This window comes from Nematostella vectensis, chromosome 14, assembly GCF_932526225.1.
Source record: "Nematostella vectensis chromosome 14, jaNemVect1.1, whole genome shotgun sequence".
Lineage (NCBI taxonomy): Eukaryota > Metazoa > Cnidaria > Anthozoa > Actiniaria > Edwardsiidae > Nematostella > Nematostella vectensis.
Genome location: NC_064047.1, coordinates 6097821 through 6121063, shown reverse-complemented (window position 1 = coordinate 6121063; position 23243 = coordinate 6097821). Strand labels below are relative to the sequence as shown.

Below are 23243 nucleotides of genomic sequence, written 5' to 3'. Positions count from 1 at the left end.
GTAATAAAATATCTATCTATCTTATTTTGAACGCTGTTGACAATGCACTAGCATATTGTAAATCATAAAAAGCAGCAGGCCCGTACGCAGGTTTTTTCTTGGGGGGGGGGGGGGGGGGGGGCGTGCGGCATCCGAAAAAGTGGACCTAATTTTTCCATGGGGGGGGGGGTGGGGGTTCTCTGATAAAATCTGACCACCCCCGAAAGAACAAAGAGGGATTTTTTTTTACTTTGCAGTATCTCCTTATTGTCAAATTTGGCTACATTCCAGAGTGATCTAGCTTGTGCTTTTTAGTTTTGTCTACAAATAGCACGTCTATTAAGAACCTAAAGTGGACCTTCGGCCTAGGCGTTTCCAGATAGTGCTCCCAAAAAACCAGAAAGATGCTCCCAAAAAGTGCTTAAAAAGTGATACAAAATCAAAATAGTGCTCAAATAGTGCTCATTGACGTATAATTAAAAAAAAAATTATTGCTTTTATTAAATACATGCATTAGAGGACATGACGGAAAAACATGATGGAAATGCGCAATTCGAGATAGACAAAGAAAACATGATTTCTTACAATGGCCTTCGGTTCTTTGTATTCCGGAATGATTTTCAAAACACAAATAACGTGATACCGAAATGCATATACCCAGATTTTGTCTTTTTAAGATATGTTTTCCTTGATCATCATTGCGCTATGTATGGGCTCAGGGACGAAAAGCTCAAATTTCAATGACCTTTTACAGAAAGTCGCATCAATTTAAAAAAAGTCGCATTTGGTATTTTGTTGGCTTTTACTCACTAATTACTAAGGGAAGTTCCGCCTTATTAGATGTGAAAAATGGGCTTATTTGAAGCGTCATGTCATGTTTTTCCGTCATGTCGCATTAGAGTACATCGTTGTTCATGAACGGGTAAATCACACTTTAGTGTATAACAACTAACTGTATTACAATTACTTTAGTTCTCTTTTATGTTTGTTTATCTTTGTTATTTGGATACTTCTAAAAAACAATGTTCATTTACAAACATCACCAATGTCAATAATGTCAAACCTGATAACAGACCTTAATTATAACAATCTCCTAACGAGAAATAATTACAATAGATGTAAAACAGGAAAACATGGCAAACAGATCTTCTAGATAAGGCATTCTATTATTGTAATGAACTCCACAGGCTACCCAATATTTGTGGTTACCAAAGCACAGCCTACCTATTAAAATATCGAAATATCACCAGTCTTACAGTCTTAGCCTAGTTGAGATAACATTATTTGTAGTTAAGGAAACTAGAAATGTCTATATAAGGCAACAAAACCTAGTAACTTGGGTTAAAAAAGCTAGAATTTGACTTGTTTACCCAAAAAGTGCTCTCTGATCAAACTAGAGCTCCCAAACCCAAATTGCACTAGAATAGTGCCGAGCACATACAATCTGGAAAGGCCTACTTCGGCCGTTGTAGGGTGGGGTGGGGGTGCGTTCGCACCCCCTGCACCCCCCTGGGTACCGGCCTGAGCAGGGCATAAGTGCGCGATTAGGAAAGATGTGCACGCTTTTTTATCCTCACCAACATAGACTAAACTTTTCCTTCCCCGTTTATACGTTTATAGAATATATGATGGTGAAGCTTAGGAGCGTGTTCTTTCGGAAAAAATTGAAACTTTAGAAGCATAATATGGAATCGCTAAACTCAGGGTGGTAAAGGGGGTATAGATCACGTTTCACGAACCCGAAAAATGGCGTTTTCACGCGTTTCACGGCCAAAAGGTTACCTTTTCACATATCACGTTTTGGAATACCCCAATATCGCGTCCCAAACTCGCAAATACCGTAATATCACGTCCAAAAATCGCCAATACAGTAGTACCGCGATCAAAATCCGAAATTATATGTTATTACTGCATACGACAATACATATCTATCTATTGGAAAGGTAACACGATTCTCCGTTCAACACACTCAAAACTTTGAGCTAAAACTCGATTCACGGAGACTTAAAACTTCCGTTTCACGGACGTCGAAATGAACGATTCCACCTTTCTCGACAGTGAAATGAGCAAATCTCGTTTCGCGAAAATAAAACCTTTTACAACCCCTGTAATTTGGCCGAACTTCGTTATTCGGGAACTCGTCTTCACTTTTCATGTCTAACTCAGCGATCTGTCTTTTGGTTATCAGGATAGTAATCCCTTGTCCCAGTATTTTCTTGTGAAACCCAACGATCCAAAAACCTATTCACGCCCTTTCCCCACTCACTCGCTTAGTAACTAAAAGCTCTATTGTATCGAACGTTTGTATCTAACTGTATATGTTAATGTTGGGATTTTCTAATGTTAGAAGAAATACCTTTTCAAATAAAACTTTATTCGTCCTTTAAAAAGTTTTATACGTTACTCCTCATGCTGTTTTATTGTGAAACAACGCAAGTTATAGAGAAGGGATCTGGCTTGCTAGCTCTCATTTTGGGCTAAATTTCTTAAAATAGTTTTGCCTAACCAGTGCTTCTTTACTATTCATTAGTTTACTTTTTTAGCCTTCGCTTTGTGTTTTTTTATGTTAAGAATGGAATCTGGCACTCCCGGAGGGGGCAATTTCCTTAAAAAAAAAATCGAACAGAAAAGGTGAGCTCACATTTTGTCTTCGAGTGCGATCACTCGAGGGTTCTCTTGCCAACTATCCTCCCGCCCTTGCACTTACCACTAAAACGATTTTTCTCTCGCGCTTCGTTTCCACAATGCTCTCGACAAAAAGATGGAAATATCGTGATACGCCTATAAAAATTAAGGATGAGACAAATGGTGAACATCTGTTTCTTTGCGCTTCCAAGCCTTGTATGAAACATAACGGTCCTTCAAGCCAACACAAAACTATAAATAGATATTAAAACCAAAGTTCTACAACTACTGAAGTACTTTTTGTCTAATTTTCGTCATGTTCTTGTCTTATCTCTTAATAATTTTTCAAGAACCAAACGAACTCCCAAATCTGTAAGAATCTTTCGATTTTTATTTTCTTCTACATAGGCGAAATAGTAAAAGATGGAAAGTTCAGAAAAAGGCGCATTATTATTCAGTATATTTTCAGTAGGCAAATAAAACCTTATCGCAAACAAAACTGCTTTATGTAATATTGATAAACTAATCGTGCAAATTTTACCTGCAAAAACTAATCCCAAATTAAGCAAATAATCTGAAACTGATTACCCAAAACAAGCTTAATGGGCGGTAAAGCACTGTCAGAAGTAACAAAATATCAGGGAACCCAAACTTTTATTAAATTAAGACAATGTTTAAATCCCCTACCGAAGTTACCCAATTTCCTCGCTTGTTCATTGTTTTATATCGATAAACATACTTCTATTCTACATTCCTATTCAAACAATGGCTCTGCACTTAATCAATTGCCCAATCACGAGGTAGGACGGCACAGCTTCGTATACCCGTCACCTTGGAGATTTAGAAGGGAACATGGCGAGGAACGACCCGCGAAAGATCGAATAATCCAGCAAAAATACACTAGATACAAAGCCTTGGGACTTCTTTATGTGTAAAAAAAATACACAGATACCATTAGTTATTTATTTGAGCCCCATTGTGCATTATTTTGTTGTGTGAATCTAGAGTTTTGATAACATGTCTGATGCACAACCAAACGAAGACGCAGCGGCAAAGTCGCGAGCGGGAAGTCCGCCACCAAGCAACGAAATAGCACCACCGCTTATATCCTCACAACAGCCTAAAGGTAATAGCAGATGTGTTTCTCTTACATCAGACGGCCTTAGCTTGTGGAGGTGTAAAGCAGTTTACAAGGCGTCTTGATTGATTGAGCATTTGTTATGAGAGCGATCTTAATAATACAATTTTGTCTATGACTGTTTATGGATTTGTACTTAATTCAGCAGGATCTTTGATTTACATGTTGATTTGGTTCTATCTGGTATTCTTGTTGCTTTATATGAACTTATACTTATGCTGTAGATGAGGAAAGTAAAAAGGCCGTGCATAAACGAAAGCCGAAGCCTGCAAGCCAAGCTACTCCAGCCACTGGAGGGGTAAGAACAACCGAACCAAACAACTAACATTACTCCTAATTATACTCTTAGCTACTATTCCACCAGTTTAATCGAAGTGCTATCCTCTTGTTACATTACCTGTTTAAACATTTACTAAATCTAGCCACCTGGATACATGAAAGAAGGAATATTTATTTGGCCCCGTATTATTTTAATTAATGTTTACACAGTGGTCCTTCTTCCAAATACCGGACCAGTGTTCTTGAAGTTATTGCGAACTTTTGTCTCCAGCGGTGATCATAGAGAATGGTTCTAAAGTGGCATAGTGAAGCAGAAGTAGTTAGATGGAGTAATTGTTTTTTTTTTCTCCTTCGATTAAACGTTCGTTGTTTTATAACCCACGCACAATCGAAGCTATGGCGCGCGCGTTTTTCATACCTCCGACAAGCATTCGAAGGAGCTCTATATTCTCATTTTCTTTCATTACAGAAAAAGACAGTGACGCTCATTGCGGGCTCTGAATCCATGAAAGAACGTCAGAAACAGGCGAAAGCCGAGAAAGAGGGCCGAAAATCGACGGTAGGTATACCAACGATAGATGCAAAAACACCCACAGTTTGTATATTTACACATAATTAAAATTGTCATTGTCGTCCATAATCAATATTTATCTCTCAATTAAGTGATATTAATAAACCAACTTAGTTCTTGTTTACAACTCGTTTATTTATCTGTCATAGATGGATACAAGACATGCATATATTTTCACAAAGGTAAGGAAATTTGATTACGAATTGTACAAATAGCATCGCGGGTAATTCTAAAGGATTAGCAAAACAATAGTAAAAAAACCTTTGTATTTTATTGCGTTATTGCTGTCACCGGCATAACAGGATTTTGATGAGCAAAGAAACGTTTTATTCGTTTTCTTTGAGATACTTCGTTCGCGGTTTTAATGAAATTTTAGCTTCGAACTTACTCTGTTAAATTGTGTTGCTATAGTTTCCGCATATACATATAGGCTCTATTGTCTGGTCTGAGATAGATGTCAAACATAGACTCAATTGGCTCTATTATTTGAATTTATTCTTGCCTATATTCCCTTTCCGGTTCTTCTTAGTTATTGTTTTCCGAGAGATTTCAATATATTATACCTCAGTTTTGGGTTTTACCTAATTTTTGTGCTTTTAACCCATGTATATCCTTGATTGAGAATTTTAATTCATTTTCACAAAAATAGAGGAAAATGCATTAATACTGATGCCCTTGATGATACTTGATTTTATGACGCATTTATTTCCCAAGGTAGTTCAGACAGTATCCCGATTTACACTGTAAATCCCGCGTATTCGGGTTGACTTCTCCCGAAAAAGGCATCTCTTAGTGGATTACCGTTCTTTTTTGCCACTAATTATCTATGCCATATGTCTTAATAAGCTCTTATTGACAAAAATAAACTGAGATCATAACTTTCTATTAAAAAATCTAGCACCCAAGTTTGTTTAATGGCCATTTCTAGAAATCCGATTTTCGGACAATCGGCAAATTAAATGTTGATATTTTTTTCAGTGGAAAACGCTTTTCATGTGTTCATGTCATATTTCTAGTATAACTCCTTTGTACCCCACCTCCCCTTTCCTAGGAACCCCTTCCCCCTTTCAATGTTGTAGTCTGACACCTGCGACCTTAGTCCTCAACATCGAATAGGGGGGAGAGGGGAATTTTTGTGTTTTCATTTGAAAAAATAGGATATTGAGTATATAATTGATCAAGAAATCATTTTATCAACCATTTAATTCGTCAATTGTAGCTACTAAGCTACACCCTGCAGTGCTAGCATGTTACTGATGTGTTTTGCAGATTTCTGACACACTAGGGATGGATCCGAACCTTGTTGAAGATTTTATCCTTGGGGACTCCAGGGTATGTCAAAGACATGTTCAAATATTATTTGTGTTATTTTTTGTTATCTTTGCAGGGGCATTGCCAGGATTTTTCCTAGGGGGTGACCCAAAGTGATTTCTCAAGAATATTTGTTTACAACAGATACCTAGCGACTTAGACATAATAGCTTTATTGGAGCAGAAGGGAGGACCCTAGGGCCCCTCCCCTGGCTACCCCCTGCAACATCCCAGTTTGCAGGGTTTTATTTATTGGATTGTGTATTTTCTGTTAAATGACAATTTATATATATATATATTTTTGCAGTTTCCCCAAATAGATGAATTTTTTGCTACAGATGGCATCAAGAAGCTAATGTTCTACTATCAGGAATGCAATGCAAGTTGAGCTAATTCTAGTTGAAGACATTTATTCATTTTAAACTGTAGTGTGGCTCATATGATTGATGATGATTCATTTTATTAGATGAACACACTGGTATCATTCATCACTATTATCATAGCCGTCAACTAACCCGCACTAGGCGGGTGTCATACGATTTTGAAACACAACACAAGCCAAATTTTTGTGAGAATCTTCATACATTCTCTGTATTCACCCTCATTAGCTCTCTTGGGTTTTTTCACATATTTACTGCATTTCACCTGCATTTCAAGATTTCTTTTAGAGTTGGGTTGACAGCTATGTATTATTGAGGTAGTGAAACCTTTTTACAAGAACCCCTTCCCCCTATATCCATATAGATCTCATTGAACCCTTACTTTTTATCTTCATGTTTTTTATTGTTATTAAATTTTTAGTTACGCCGAGTTGATCTGTCGACACAAGCATCAAACTCTCACAAGAAACTTTTTATTTCCACCGGAAACACCGAGGTAGAACAAAACGAAAATGTTTTTCATGAATAACTGTTGTTTGATTACTGCAAATTTCAATATTGTGTAAACTCTAGTCAATGGTTTCTAACTGTTAAAACCCTTTTTGGCTTCTGTCAATCAAGCTAATAAATTTTTGGTAGCTCCTTGGGCAGAGGAGGCCTGGTTGAAAACCATTTCTCAGTGCTGGTCATGAAAACACTTCAAGTGTTCTGAATGACAGAAGCCATAAGATGATTTGGGCTATTATTGCTAGGGCAATTATTGATAATGCGCTCTAAAGTTCATGGCTAAATGCTACCCAAATTTTACTATTTTTAAATCTTATTGTTATCAATTTTATAAACAAATTTTTATAAATCATATTTTAGATTATAATGTTATATTGTGAATTTTATTATTATTATTATTATTATTATTATTATTGTTGTTAGTGTTAGCGTTAGCAATATTATTATTATTATTATTGTTGTTGTTGTTGTTGTTGTTGTTGTTATTATATGAATGTTGGAGATCGTCTTTGAGAGTTTACAGGATATTGAAAACCATGAAGAACATTTTTAACAGTTTTTTTTTCCAATATTTTTTTTCAGAAATTAACTGGCACATGTCTTGTATTCATGAGGATGTCTAACTCTAAAAACATCACAACAGCAAACATAGCACAGGTTTGTCAGGGTGGGGTGGGTTAGGTGGCTAATGCTCAACAATACTATCCCTATGCTGAATTAAACCTTTAATCTGGTTTGGAAGTCATACGAGGCATACAAGAATTTTGAGGCACATGAATTATGATATGCGAAAAGAAAAAGAAAAAGAAAAAAACAATGGTGCAAGGGCAAAAAACCCATTAAGTCTAGTCTACTTTTTTCATTGTAATGTTCCAAATAATTACATAAATAAATACATAAAATATACATAAATAAGATACGAAAAAGAAAAAAAAATTCACTTACAATATCATATCATACTACACTAATTACAATAATATATTTCACCTGCTTTTCCCTTTCTTTGCTCTTATATTTCTTTTTTCCTTCTTAACTCCTTTTTTGTATTTGTTTTTTTTTCTTTATCCTCTTCGTTATTTTTTCCTTTTCTCTTCTTTTTTTTCCCTTTTTTTCTTCGATGCTTTTTTTCATTGTTTTTTGTTTTTTTCCTTCGTTTTTGTTTGTTTGTTTGGTGGGCTGCACCGCAGGTGTCCTGAGCTGTGCCTGTGTGGTGGTACATTTGTTTACACTCCTATTGTCCAATTGTAGCTTTTAACAATATATTTGATTGGCAGGAGGTGAGTTTTATGCAGTTTGACGCATCCAAGGGTAACATCCTGGAAGGGTTTGAAAAGCTCCTCGGTGGAATCATGATACCTGCGCTACAGAAACAGGAGGTATTGTTCCATATTGTGCCGTGGATGAAAAATACAGTGAACCAGGCCCGTAGCCAGGGGGCTCGGAAGAACCCCCCATCCAGCTTGACGGTCCGCTCAGAGCAAGAAAACAATGGCTGGAGATATACCGTGCACATCAATATGTCTTTAAAATGAATATAAAAATCTTTGTATAATAACTATCTTTATAATTATCACTATATGTTAAAAAGCACCCTATTAATAACATTTTAAATACAAGATTGATTGCCTAGTGTAATAAGGCGAGGAGAGATGTATAACAGAAACTTCGTTGGCTGAAATAGAAAAACGAACCACCCCCCTCAAAATCCTGGCTATGCGCCTATGAACACACAGTGATGATACAATGAAACAAAATAGCCAATCTTACTATGTTGTTTCTCTTTAGAACTGGGGAGAGATGTCAACACAGATTTCCCAGGTCCAGGAGTTCTTAGAGTCTCTCGAAAGATTTGTTAGCATCCTGAATGGCGCCAGGGGAAATCTCAGTGGCAGGTTTGTTGATGTTTTTCCTTTTGTTGTTATTTCCTAAAGTTGAAAAGAGTCAAGGCCTTACGTCAAACATTGTAACATATCCTTATCTTTTTTTTAAACCTTCAATAGCCATGGTCAGTCACACCTTTGTTATTGTTGTCGTCCAAAAGTGGAAGATAATTTATTTGAAGAAATAAATTAAAAAACAATCTGCTGAAAATAACAAGGTTTTATACTTTATTTACACAATAGCAATAGCTTTTCCAAATCAGCTGATGGAAACTGATGCTTTCTCTCACTTGATACTTTGCTAGCATGACACAATGGCGGCTGACAGAGATTGTTTAATAGATAGCTTTCCAAAATATGAAGTATTAAAATGTTTTCTATTGAATTAAGGGTTCAACTCGGTGACCATGATCTCGGTCCCTTACTAGCCAGCCTAAAGACACCCACAGACTACGTCATGGCAGGTAAGAGATGCTGACATATTATTCACACTTCTCAGGGGCGGAGCCAATTTTCTTCTCGCCGCCCCTCCCTCCCCCCCCCCCCACCCTAGATCCGCTCTTGCTTAGTGTGATTTTTTTCCTGTCTGTTTCTAACAGTTTACTTAGCCTTTGTTCTTTCGCGTTTTCGTTTCACTGTTTCTCCTGGCGACATAAACAAACGGGGACGCGTGTTCATTTGTTTATGTCTCCTGGTGAAACATCAACAAACTAACGACAAACCAAACGCCTGAGTGGCGCAGTTAACAGAGGGTCGCTCAGTGGTAACAACCACTTGGTTCCGGGTTCTATTCTGTGTTCTGCCGTCAGTTGAATTAATTGTTTCCCACGTTTGCCCCTAGAGTTTTTGTCTGGGTTCTCCGCTTTTTCTTCCTCTACAATGCTTTTGTTATCTAGTAATCCAGCCACAAGGAGAACTGGCTCCCAAATTTATTTTTTATGTTATTTTCTTATTCGTTTGTTTGTGTTTACAGCCAATAATCCTGATGTGGTAGACAAGCTGGAAGGTCTCATTGCCCATTGGGCCCGTGATATAGAGCAAGTGCTAGCAGAAAGCGAGCAGGTCTGTATTCCCGATTGTATACTTAAAGAATGTTGATTACCCACTCCATTGTTATTGTTTATCATTGAAATTTCCGCATTCTAATCGCAAGGAAACTTCAAAATAACATTCTGTGAATGAAGTCTGACATATTATTGACGATATTTGATTAAAGATATCTTGGTTACTTGCTTAAATAAGCCGATGGAAATGGATTTTTTGAGTGACTCGCAATTGAGCAGGAGCATAAAATGGCGGCGTGATTGGCATTCTTTAAAGCAGGATCTTTGAGTGCTTGTTAAAGAGCCCTTGTCAGCCACACCTTTCGAAACAACTATCAGAAAAGAAAGTTTAATATTTTATTTACCAAATTCGCTTCTCCAAATCAGAATAGCTTCCCCAAAACAGCCGATGGTAATGGACGCTTTTTCAAACTTTGCTAGGATGACAGAGGCTGTTTAATGTGTTTTAATTCTCCTTTCCCGGCTTGTTACAGATGCGAAAAGAAGCAGATGATATTGGCCCAACGGCAGAGCTGGAGCACTGGAAAAAACGAATGGCTAAATTCAATGTGTAAGTGGTTTTTATTCGTGTTTTTTATTTGTAAGTATTTTTTATTCTGTCTACCCATCTGCCAGTTCTTGTTACCCATGGTATGTAGTCTATGTGTGGGGAAGGTTTCTTTTTCTTGATCTACCTGTACTTGTTACCATTTCTTCTGCGATCAGCTTACAAGACGTACTTCCTAGCGTTTGAGAAGACACAAATGGTGTATACATAAATGCAAACCAAAGTACAGCACACTCTACTCTCATAGTCATTGCGCACACTTCACTCGTGTAAGTCATCACACACACTTAACGCACATAGTCAACACGCACACTTAACGCACATAGTCAACACGCACACTTCACACACATACACTTCACGTACAAAGTCAACATGCAAACTTCACGCACAGTCAACACGCACATAGTCAACACGCACACTACACACGCATAGTCAACACGCACACTTCACGCAGATAGTCAACACGCACACGTCACGCAAATATTTATCGCACACGCTTCACGCAAATATTTATCGCACACGCTTCACGCAAATATTTATCGCAAACACTTCACACAAATATTTATCGCACACACTTCACGCAGATAATAATCACGCAGCTCGTATTCAAGCGAACGAGAATCAGTTGCGTTTTTTGCAATTGCGCACTAGTGTAAATAAATTAGCAGCGATAGCTCACAACTTTCCTTGTTGTTTCAGGCTTCTGGATCAAATCAAAAGCCCCCACTGTAAGGCTGCTGTTGGTGTACTACATGCGGCCAAATCACGCAGCCTCAAGCAGTGGAAAGAACTGGTGGGTAGTAACCAATAGGCGACTTGCACTTAGAAATCACGTGATCTCATGGGTGTCGAACTTGAGCGCGGCAAAATAACAACAAAAAGCAAAATAACAACAAAAAGCAAAATAACAACAAAAAGCAAAATAATAACAAAAAGCAAAATAACAACAAAAAGCAAAATAACAACAAAAAGCAAATTATCCAGCGCTTACATTCAGCCAGAACGTTTCTTTGTCAGAAAGGGCTAATTTTCATTAAAATATTTTTTTTTCCGACGATAACGGCCGCAGCCATGTCTGTGTTTATTTTGGCTCGAATTTGCCACTAAAAAAGTCACGCCTTAGTGCAAGTCATCCATGCTTTTGGAACGGATCGCCTTTAAACGGCAGGTTTCTTAAATAATAACTCTTGTTTGTTTTTCGACTTGCACGTTATTATTGCACGTGGTAGCTATTGTTTCTCCTATATGCTGCTGCTTGCTATCACATAGTGGTCTGATGGTCCGTGCTTGTTCTTGCAGGATAGTCGCATTACAGATGCTGCAAACGAAGCGAAGGACAACGTGAAGTATCTGTACACTCTGGACAAATTCTTTGGACCGCTGATCAAGTGTTCTCCTGTAAGAATTAATAATCAACATCCATTGGTCAAGTTTTTTTTCTGTAAGAATTCATAATCAACATCCATTTGATCAAGTATTCTTCTGTAAGAATTCATAATCAACGTGTATTTGACCAAGTGTTCTTCTGTAAGAATTCATTATCAACATCCATTTGATAAAGTGTTCTCCTTCAAGAAGTCATGATCAGAAGCCGTCGTAATTATCATCATCACCACCACCATTATGGCCACCACAATCATCATCACCATCGCCATCACAATTACCATCATCATCATGTCTTTTTATTTATCGTCAGACGGAGATGATCGAGTACGTACCAAGCCTGATGAACGCCATCCGGATGATCCACTCAATATCGCAGTACTACAACACCTCCGAGCGCATGACGTCACTCTTTGTCAAGGTGACCAATCAGATGATCACCACCTGCAAGGCCTACATCAACCGGGGCGTGGTCAAGATATGGGAACACCCCAGGTGAGAGCGACGTCATATATGTATAATGACGTCATGATTTGAGAGGTGTGGTCAAAATATGGGGACACCCCAGGTGAGAATGGTGTCAAAATATGGGGATACACAAGGTGAGAATGACGTCAGATATATATATAGTGACGTCATATATGTATAATGACCACATATTTTCAGAAGCGTGTTCAAAATATTGGAACACCCAATTAATGAATGACGTCATGGATGTATAATGACGTCAACAGTGTGTATTATATTTGTGAATGTGTGTTGTTGCAGAGAGGTGTTGTCCGGCCGGCTCAACGAGTGCATCAAACTGAATGATGAGTATCAGAGATGCTTCCACAAGACCAAGCAGAAGCTTAGGGAAAACCCCAAGGAAAGGCAATTTGAGTTCAGGTAATGAAGGATAACTGTGCTACTAGCAGATGTCGATAGATAGTGATGTTCATGATGTATTTTTGATGATGATGATGATGATGATGATGATGATGATGATGATGATGATGATGATGATGATATTGATGATATTGATGATAATGATGATGATGATGATGATGATGATGATGATGATGATGATGATGATGATGATATTGATGATATTGATGATAAAAATGATGATAATGATGGTAATGATGATGATGATGATGATGATGATATTGATGATAAAGATGATGATAATGATGATGATGATGATGATGATGATGAAGAAAATGATGATAATGATGATGATGATGATGATGATGATGATGATGATATTGATGATAAAAATGATAATGATGATGATGATGATGATGATGATGATGATGATGATGATGATGATGATGATGATGATGATGATGATGATGATGATGATGATATTGATGATATTGATGATAATGATGATGATGATGATGATGATGATGATGATGATGATGATATTGATGATATTGATGATAAAAATGATGATAATGATGGTAATGATGATGATGATGATGATGATGATGATATTGATGATAAAGATGATGATAATGATGATGATGATGATGATGATGATGAAGAAAATGATGATAATGATGATGATGATGATGATGATGATGATGATGATGATGATGATGATAAAAATGATAATGATGATGATGATGATGATGATGATGATGATGATGATGATGATGATGATGATGATGATGATGATATTGATGATAAAAATGATAATAATGATGAGGATGATGATGATGATGATGATGATGATGATGATGATGATGATGATGATGATGATGATGATGATGATATTGATGATATTGATGATGATAATGATGGTAATGATGATGATGATGATGATGATATTGATGATAAAGATGATGATAATGATGATGATGATGATGATGATGATGAAGAAAATGATGATAATGATGATGATGATGATGATGATGATGATGATATTGATGATAAAAATGATAATAATGATGATGATGATGATGATGATGATGATGATGATAAAAATGATGATAATGATGATGATGATGAAGATACAAATGATGATGATGATGATACAAATTATGATAATGATGAAAATGATGATGGTGGTGGCGGTAATGATGACGACGATAATGATGCAGGACATCCCTGATGCTATTCCCATTTTTCGATTAGTTGTATACAAATACGTTGGAGTTTAATCAGTCAACGTTTTACGTTAAATGCGTTATTAAAAAAAATAGCCATAGCGTGTAGCATAGCCATAACGTGAAGGTATAAAATAATTAAATTCCAATAATATAACTAAATAAATGTAAGAAAACTCTCAATAGCGCAAGCAAGAAGATCATTCCACAAACTTATTTCATGTGGGAAAAACTTTCTTTATAAACGTTTGTTTTACAGCAAATTTGTGCACATTTTCAGAGTGATATTGTCTGGTACTCATATAATTTGTGGGTTACATATGATGGCACTAGTGTATTTCTTATCGTCTCAAATTAACGGGAATCTTCTGGTCTTAGTAATTTAATAAATATTACACTACAACATATGTCACTGTTGTATATACACAAAGCCACAAACATGCGTCAAACTATTACGCATCATTTCTCAAGTACTGCGTTAAGCTTTAGTGTTTCTTTTGTATCCCACTTCCTTTTGTGATAGGAAAACAGCTCAATAACACGCAATAGATTTAGCATATTTCTTTTTTCTTTTCTTAATCTCCATTATCTCAAACGTCAGTGTAACGAAAGTGTTATTATATAAGTTTTAACATCCTGTCTGGCCTTTATTTGTGACTCTTTGTATCGAGATGTCCAAAGCTTTTTATTTTGCTTGGTAATTCTGCGCGCTCACTCGACCAATTTTCTTGGCATATGAAGTAGTATTGTGGGTTGGCTGTGCTTAAAAGCTAAACATTGACAAACTCCACAGTCTTTTCGACACTACGAGTTCGACTAGTTCTTAAAAAGACGTCCAACCAAATCCAACTTGTTTTAAAGGAGCGCAAATAATGGTGCGAAAACTAGACAAGAAAAAAAAAAAAAAAAAAAACAAGAAAAAATCGCCGTTCTCTAAAGTTGCCAACTATTCCAGAAGTCCCCGAAGACATTAACCCCGAACTCTCGTCTAATACTTGCATATGTAAAGGCCATGGATCGAACTACAGTTTTCCTTTCTTAAAAACACACCGGAGCACCGCCGAGAAAAGTGACAGTTTCAAAACTACAGGGAAATCGTTTTTGACACAGCAAGAAGAATTGGGATGGTAGATTGGGATGATTCAATTCTACAAGCGTGAATGAACTTTTTTGGATGAGACATTTATCTGTTTTGAAGTCATCGTTTTGCAGACTGTCTTTAATTTTCATATTTCTTATTTTCAGACTTTGAAGATAACGATTCTCATTTGAAAGAAAGCTGTACCCATGAGTCTATTTGATGAGAAATGTAAATGAAGTTTTTTGTTGAGATGGATTTTCGGGATCTATAACCCTTTAAATAAATGCATTCGATTCTTTACTCGAGTTTTTTTTTTATCATGTGTGTTAATTCAAGCTATTCACAGTGCCTACGTACCTGTTTAGTTTTACATTCAAAGGGGATGTTTTCCACTCAAGGGTGACTTAAGTGTAATCGGAAAAACTAAACAAATTAAGAATTATCGAACCCGTTCAAAGGCCCTGTTATCATTGTGTGAAGCGAGATCATGGATGAATCTACAAGGATGTTTTCGTGATGTTTATTGTTGTTATATTGTTTAGTGTCGGCCAACCACTCATTTATTATTGTTTACAAGATTTTTAGGAAACATCAAAATAACCACCCACAACTAAAGTTTAATGCCTTATTAACGATATTTTATTGAAAGCACTTCAATCGTGGGTGGTTGTTTTTATCTTGGGTGGTAAGTTTTCTTGTAAATAAACGGATGTATTTTTAACTGTAAACAATAAAAAAAGGAGTGGTTGATCGGCATACTTTAAATAACGCGTTTCAGCGAGAGTTGTTACTCCGTTGTAAGTTTGTGAACCAACCAATCTAATAACCCCATTTTCGATTCACATTTCGATCAGATCAAGTGCATTTAAAAAAAACTTAAAAAAAGCTCAGTGATAATATCTTTGACAGAAAAATAAAAATAATAGTTCCTGCACGCGCGCCTCTGTGGATATATTGTGATGATGATGACGATTTTAATTTTGATTGGTTATGGTTATGGTGATGATGGTAATGATGATAGTGGTGGTGACTATAATGGCAATGTGGATGATATCGATGATGATGATGATGATGATAATGATGATGATGAATTTTCCCAGTGAGAACTACATCTTTGGGAAGTTTGACGCGTTCTGCAAGCGCCTCGAAAAGATAGACGACATGCTCACGACCATGGAGAACCTGTCTGGGATATGCAAAGTCAAAATCGAGGTAAACTCGCTTTTCATATGTTATAAAAGAACCCTGGACAGCCATGCCTTTGTTATTGTTTCTATTCAATAAAGACGTTAAGATCTAAAAAAGAATTAACAAACTTAAAATTTCATACATTCATTCACCAAATTCAATAAATACTATCGCAAAAGCTTTTTCAAATCAGTAGAGGGAAATGGATTCCTTATCAACTTTGTATTTTACTAGAATAACGGTTGACAAAGGCTTGTTAATCAAGTATTTGCTTCGATCGTTTCCTTCTGTAGATCCTTTTTTATGGTTCATTATAGTAATGGATAGGGTATGGCTGTTGACAATATTACACAACAAAGATATTTTAGTGTCTTTTCCTTGCTCATGTTGTATTTTTTTGTTCAGGGCATTGAGACGATTATTGTGCGCTACACCACCATTGTCTCCAATGTGAAGAAGAAGGCCTATGACTTATTAGACCATCGTAAAGGCGAGGTGAGCTGATATATAAACTCTTCCATTTAGCAGCGTGACAGGCACAAAGGATTTGCCAGGGTCGGATGTGTTGTGTCTTTGGGTGGAGTGGGATCTAGTGTGTGTGCTTGGAGTGTATAGGAAACACAGACATATTTTTTGTTGTTGCGTCTTTGTGTTAGGTAGGTTTGGTTTGGTGTGTGTTTAAAGCACAGGTATATCTTTTTGTTGTTGTGCCTTTTGGTAGGATAGAGTTTGATAGTGTTTCGGCAGTATGGGAAAGCAATTTTATTATGTTATGCACATATTAGAATCGTAATTAACTGCATGTATTTTTTTATTTTGTTTATAAAATAAAGTTGTTGTTTTTCATAGTAATAACGAGCCTTTTCCCCCAGTTTGACAGTGATTACGAGGAGTTCAAAGAAAGCATTGAGCAGCTCAAGAACCAGCTACAGATGTTCGTGGACTCATGGTTTGACAAGTCGCTATCGGTAAAGGACTAGGTGTAGATAGTGGGATCCCCGTACTTTGATGGTCACTAATGGTAGATCTCGTAACCAAGATAACAGTTGTTTAGATAAGTTGCTATTGTTGAGGTGACTAAGCGGGTTACCTGTGGTTTAGAGACTTCCTGTTAGAGACCGGGCAAAGCTGGTGGGGTAGGGATAACGTGGGAAACAAAAGAAATTGAATTTTGGGAACGTTTACAGACTGAATTTCCATACTATAAATCCTAGAGGAAACACTTTTAGAAAAAAATAAGAACTTAGTCGAACTTCCTTATATCATTTACTTATGCTGGCATTTAATGTTAATAATGGCAATTAATGTTAATAATGGCAATTAATGTTAATAATGGCAATTAATGTTAATAATGGCAATTAATGTTAATAATGGCAATTAATGTTAATAATGGCAATTAATGTTAATAATGGTATTTAATGTTAATAATGGCAATTAATGTTAATAATGGCAATTAATGTTAATAATGGCAATTAATGTTAATAATGGTATTTAATGTTAATAATGGCAATTAATGTTAATAATGGCAATTAATGTTAATAATGGCAATTAATGTTAATAATGGCAATTAATGTTAATAATGGTATTTAATGTTAATAATGGTATTTAATGTTAATAATGGCAATTAATGTTAATAATGGCAATTAATGTTCATATTGTCATTCTCTCGTAGACTATGCGCTCACTTGAATTACTCAACAAATTTGAGAACATTGCTGGCGTGCAGCTCTATCTTCACGACAAATATCAGCGAGTGCTTCTGCAATATGGACGGTAAGTATAAAACGCGCGTATGGTTGGATTGTTAGTTCCAACACACATTCTAATTGGATGGTTTGATTATAATGGACTTTATGATTGGATGCTTTGAATATGTTTGATTTTTTATCAAGATTAATACGTACTTGAGTGCCAAAGATGATCGAAGTTTCTCTATTTTGGCTTGCTGTAATTTTGTTCAATGTCCTTGTTTTCCTTCATAACAGAGATTTGGAAACTTGTCGAAAGATCTACCAAAAACAAAAGACAGACCCTCCGATCTTACGCAACCTGCCCCCTGTAAGTATGAATGTCACATGCCCCCTTTAAGTGAAGAGATTACCAGCTCTCCGTCTGACAGTCATTTTGAGCACTCTGCCCCCTGTAAAAAGTCTCTCTACTCCCTGTAAGTAGCCACTCAACTCCTTGTAAGTAGCCACTCTACCCCCTGTAAGTAGCCACTCTACCCCCTGTAAGTAGCCACTCTACCCCCTGTAAGTAGCAACTCTACCCCCTGTAAGTAGCCACTCTACCCCCTGTAAGTAGCCATTCTACCCCCTGTAAGTAGCCACTCTACCCCCTGTAAGTAGCCATTCTACCCCCTGTAAGTAGCCACTCTACCCCCTGTAAGTAGCCACTCTACCCCCTGTAAGTAGCCACTCTACCCCCTGTAAGTAGCCACTCTAATCCCTGTAAGTAGCCACTCTACCCCCTGTAAGTAGCCACTCTACCCCCTGTAAGTAGCCACTCTACCCCCTGTAAGTAGCCACTCTACCCCCTGTAAGTAGCCACTCTACCCCCTGTAAGTAGCCACTCTACCCCCTGTAAGTAGCCACTCTACTCCCTGTAAGTAGCCACTCTACTCCCTGTAAGTAGCCACTCTACCCCCTGTAAGTAGCCACTCTACCCCCTGTAAGTAGCCACTCTACCCCCTGTAAGTAGCCACTCTACCCCCTGTAAGTAGCCACCCTACCCCCTGTAAGTAGCCACTCTACCCCCTGTAAGTAGCCACTCTACCCCCTGTAGGTAGCCACTCTATCCCCTGTAAGTAGCCACTCTACCCCCTGTAAGTAGCCACTCTACCCCCTGTAAGTAGCCACTCTACCCCCTGTAAGTAGCCACTCTACTTCCTGTAAGTAGCCACTCTACCCCCTGTAAGTAGCCACTCTACCCCCTGTAGGTAGCCACTCTATCCCCTGTGAGTAGCCACTCTACCCCCTGTAGGTAGCCACTCTATCCCCTGTAAGTAGCCACTCTACCCCCTGTAAGTAGCCACTCTACCCCTTGTAAGTAGCCACTCTACTTCCTGTAAGTAGCCACTCTACCCCCTGTAAGTAGCCACTCTACCCCCTGTAGGTAGCCACTCTATCCCCTGTGAGTAGCCACTCTACCCCCTGTAAGTAGCAACTCTACCCCCTGTAAGTAGCCACTCTACCCCCTGTAAGTAGCCATTCTACCCCCTGTAAGTAGCCACTCTACCCCCTGTAAGTAGCCATTCTACCCCCTGTAAGTAGCCACTCTACCCCCTGTAAGTAGCCACTCTACCCCCTGTAAGTAGCCACTCTAATCCCTGTAAGTAGCCACTCTACCCCCTGTAAGTAGCCACTCTACCCCCTGTAAGTAGCCACTCTACCCCCTGTAAGTAGCCACTCTACCCCCTGTAAGTAGCCACTCTACCCCCTGTAAGTAGCCACTCTACCCCCTGTAAGTAGCCACTCTACCCCCTGTAAGTAGCCACTCTACTCCCTGTAAGTAGCCACTCTACTCCCTGTAAGTAGCCACTCTACCCCCTGTAAGTAGCCACTCTACCCCCTGTAAGTAGCCACTCTACCCCCTGTAAGTAGCCACTCTACCCCCTGTAAGTAGCCACCCTACCCCCTGTAAGTAGCCACTCTACCCCCTGTAAGTAGCCACTCTACCCCCTGTAGGTAGCCACTCTATCCCCTGTGAGTAGCCATTTTCCCCTTGCTAAGGCTAGTGTCAGACTTTGTAAGTCTCTTGGTGCTGTTCACGCGGTTGCCACTTGTATTGTGGTTGAAATCTCTGCCTAGCGTGGATGTTGCAAGGGATGCCCTATCACGTGTGTAACACGTGCTTTCTGTTGCGTTCTTATAGGTGGCGGGTAAGATCACGTGGGCTCGCCAGCTTTTCCGTCGCATCCACGAGCCTATGCTGATTTTCAAGACCAAGTCTGATCTGCTGAAAGGAGAGGAAGCCAAACGGATCGTCAAGAACTACAACAAGATGGCCTCCGTGCTAGTCGAATTTGAGGTACGCATTTCAAACAACAGGCGACTTGCAGAAAGAAACGACGTGACTTTCTGAAAGGCAAATCCAAGCCAAAATAAACACCGAAACCTTTAATGCCAGTAAGCCCTTTCTGACATAGAACATTTCAAACTGTTTCGTAAGCGATAAAAAAGTTGCTACATTTTGTTGTTATTTTTCCGCCAAAAGTGAAAGCGCGCGCGAGTTTGCCGTGATGTCCTAAGGCAAATCGTCCCGCTATTCCATGATCCCGCTCAATGTCGAGTCACCAAGCATTCATTTCAATCGGCGAATAAACCGTGGTATTTTTAATTATACACACTAATGAGTGTGGGGTCGATGTTATTTAATGCAAGTCACATATTAGTATCACATACAGAATTTTTGAAAGAGTGGCTCAATTTATGTGGAAACAAAATCAACACTCAATTGTTTGCCCCTAAGGTAAGCAAAGGATGGCATTGTTGGACCGAATGGAACCCATCAATCCGTCTTCTTCAAACGCCGTATAATGAATATCTTTTTTCCTCAATTTCTCGGGCCGTTTTTTTAGGAGCCTCGGATTCGTCTGTATTTTTATTGCCCAAGACATATGCTCGATCCAAGTTCCGGTACGGCCCACGCTCTCTGTCATACGAGCTATATACAATACACGGATACATACGCAGATTTCCCATATGTACCCAGGCATCAAGGCACGCATTCTTGGCATATCTGGAGGGCAACTGTAATTTAGTTAAGCCCTGTACAAACTGCGCCAGCACCTGCCAGCATTGCTGGCGAATTTTCGCTTTACTGACTATAGGACAAAGGAAATGTCAAAATGGGAAATATGCTTTCTGACTTTTTCTTTGTCTTGTGGTCAGTCGAGCAAGTTTGCACGAGGCTTTAAGATTTTGTTTGTAACATTTCGCGAATATTGTCTTTCAGCTTTTGTACCACCGTGGCTGGTTCAGGGCCGTAGAGGCGGCAAAGAGTGGTCTATACGCATCACTTCTCGTCAGGCATCCCGAAACTAAGGTATGCTTCTTCAATAGGAGAGATGCTATCACTTGGAAGGACGATGGAACGGAATACGCAAGCATGTAAAGGATCTCCATGGGCTAAGCATCGTTTTTCTTGTATTTCAGGAGCTGTTTGTTAACTTTGACCCTCAAATTGTAGAGTTGATACAAGAGGCCAAATGCATGGCTCGTCTTAATCTAGAGGTAAGAGCTCTTCCTTAATTGGATCAGAGTGAAAACTAGTGTATATATTTTGTTATTGTTATAGATAAATACGCAATGAGTACATCACAGGAAGCCATAGTTGCGTCTTTGTCTGATGTATGAGTGGATGTTTGTAAACATGTTTGATTACTTTGAATAAGTAAAAAAAAAAGGGTAGCGATGGGTAAATCTTGCCGAGACCTCAAGGCCCGCGTTTTATAATCCGAGCCCGAGACTTTTGTCAAATTTCGGAATCCGAGCCCGAGACTTTTGTCAAATTTCGGGATCCGAGCCCGAGACTCTTGTCAAATTTCAGAATCCGAGCCCGAGACTCTTGTCAAATTTGGGAATCCGAGCCCGAGACTCTTGTCAAATTTCAGAAACCGAGCCCGAGACTCTTGTCAAATTTGGGAATCCAAGCCCGAGACTCTTGTGAAATTTCGGAATCCGAGCCCGAGACTCTTGTCAAATTTCGGAATCCGAGCCTGAAACTCTTGTCAAATTTCGGAATCCGAGCCCGAGACTCTTGTCAAATTTCAGAATCCGAGCCCGAGACTCTTGTCAAATTTAGGAAATTTCGGAATCCGAGCCCGAGACCTTGTCAAATTTCGGAATCCGGGCCCGAGACTCTTGTCAAATTTCAGAAACCGAGCCCAAGACTCTTGTCAAATTTCGGAAATTTCGGAATCCGAGCCCGAGACTCTTGTCAAATTTCGGAATCCGAGCCCGAGACTCTTGTCAAATTTCAGAATCCGAGCCCGAGACTCTCGTCAATTTTCGGAATCCGAGCCCGAGACTCTTGTCAAATTTCAGAAACCGAGCCCGAGACTCTTGTCAAACTTCGGATCCGAGCCCGAGACTCTTGTCAAATTTCAGAATCCGAGCCCGAGACTCTTGTCAAATTTCAGAATCCGAGCCCGAGACTCTTGTCAAATTTCGGAAATTTCGGAATCCAAGCCCGAGACTCTTGTCAAATTTCGGAATCCGAGCCCGAGACTCTTTTCAAATTTCGGAATCCGAGCCCGAGACTCTTGTCAAATTTCGGAGTCCGAGCTTCCAGAGCTTGTTTTCGGATAACTTGCTCGAGGAATGTCATAAAAATCAGTTTAAAAAAGAATAAATAGAGTTACAATACAATCTTGCTACAATGGGAAACCCGTAGCATGTTAACAACATAAAACAGATAGCATTTAACAAATCAGAGACTCCGAGATCGCGTTTAAAAATCCAAGACTCCCGAGAGTGTGGTAAAAAAAACGAGGCTCCGAGACCCTAAAATTAAAAAAAAAAAAACGAGACTTGCATAAAAAAACGCCGGGATTCCGAGACTTGCGCGGGATTTTTGCGAGACTTCTAAATTTCGAGGTACCCATCGCTACCCCTAAAAAGTTTGAACATAGTTTTCGAATAATGTCATTTTGCATACCTGGTCTTTGCCCCGAGCAGACGAATCTTTTCGTTCCCACCTCGCTCTCTTTCACTCATTCCTTTTCGTTTTAGATTCCGAACAGCGCTCAGGTTCTGCGTCTTAAAGAGGAACAAATCAAATCCTCTAGTAACAGGTAACTTTTAGATAATAACATTGACGCTGGAAATAGCATATTGTCTTTTAATCGTGATCACTGTGGCGATGGTGGTGATATTTGTGATAGTGGTTGACACCGATGATGATAGTGGTAGAGGTTATGATGGAGAAGATGGTAGTGGTAGTGGTGGTGGTGGTGATGGTGGTGATGATGTTAGTGGTGGTGATGATGATGATGGTGGTGGTGGTGATGGTGATGGTGATGGTGATGGTGGTGATGATGTTAGTGGTGGTGATGATGATGATGGTGATGATGATGATGGTGATGATGATGATGGTGATGATGATGATGGTGATGATGATGTTAATGTTACGGTAATGGTGATGGTGATTGCGGTGATAATGGTGGTGATGCAATGATGTGGTGTGATGATGATGACGTTATGATATCGTTTAAGG

At 38.7% G+C, this 23243-nt stretch overlaps 1 protein-coding gene across 2 annotated transcripts in view; it reads left to right on the top strand.

The window, feature by feature from the left end:
• The first annotated feature begins 3425 nt into the window (after nucleotides 1-3425).
• The window catches only part of LOC5513873 (dynein axonemal heavy chain 5), a 77139-nt gene continuing 57321 nt past the window's right edge, over nucleotides 3426-23243 (top strand). For both annotated transcript variants that reach the window (XM_048721435.1, XM_048721434.1), the window contains exons 1-26: nucleotides 3426-3730; nucleotides 3967-4040; nucleotides 4491-4580; nucleotides 4742-4774; nucleotides 5862-5924; nucleotides 6210-6281; nucleotides 6704-6778; nucleotides 7372-7446; nucleotides 8064-8165; nucleotides 8575-8681; nucleotides 9060-9133; nucleotides 9643-9731; nucleotides 10207-10283; nucleotides 10980-11073; nucleotides 11580-11678; nucleotides 11977-12158; nucleotides 12432-12551; nucleotides 15938-16049; nucleotides 16431-16520; nucleotides 16898-16993; nucleotides 17698-17798; nucleotides 18011-18083; nucleotides 19899-20054; nucleotides 20982-21071; nucleotides 21182-21259; nucleotides 22760-22821. In XM_048721435.1, the coding sequence (XP_048577392.1) occupies nucleotides 3622-3730; nucleotides 3967-4040; nucleotides 4491-4580; nucleotides 4742-4774; nucleotides 5862-5924; nucleotides 6210-6281; nucleotides 6704-6778; nucleotides 7372-7446; nucleotides 8064-8165; nucleotides 8575-8681; nucleotides 9060-9133; nucleotides 9643-9731; nucleotides 10207-10283; nucleotides 10980-11073; nucleotides 11580-11678; nucleotides 11977-12158; nucleotides 12432-12551; nucleotides 15938-16049; nucleotides 16431-16520; nucleotides 16898-16993; nucleotides 17698-17798; nucleotides 18011-18083; nucleotides 19899-20054; nucleotides 20982-21071; nucleotides 21182-21259; nucleotides 22760-22821 (2393 nt within the window). In that variant the 5' untranslated portion in view covers nucleotides 3426-3621. The remainder of the gene's footprint in view (nucleotides 3731-3966; nucleotides 4041-4490; nucleotides 4581-4741; nucleotides 4775-5861; nucleotides 5925-6209; nucleotides 6282-6703; nucleotides 6779-7371; nucleotides 7447-8063; nucleotides 8166-8574; nucleotides 8682-9059; nucleotides 9134-9642; nucleotides 9732-10206; nucleotides 10284-10979; nucleotides 11074-11579; nucleotides 11679-11976; nucleotides 12159-12431; nucleotides 12552-15937; nucleotides 16050-16430; nucleotides 16521-16897; nucleotides 16994-17697; nucleotides 17799-18010; nucleotides 18084-19898; nucleotides 20055-20981; nucleotides 21072-21181; nucleotides 21260-22759; nucleotides 22822-23243) is intronic.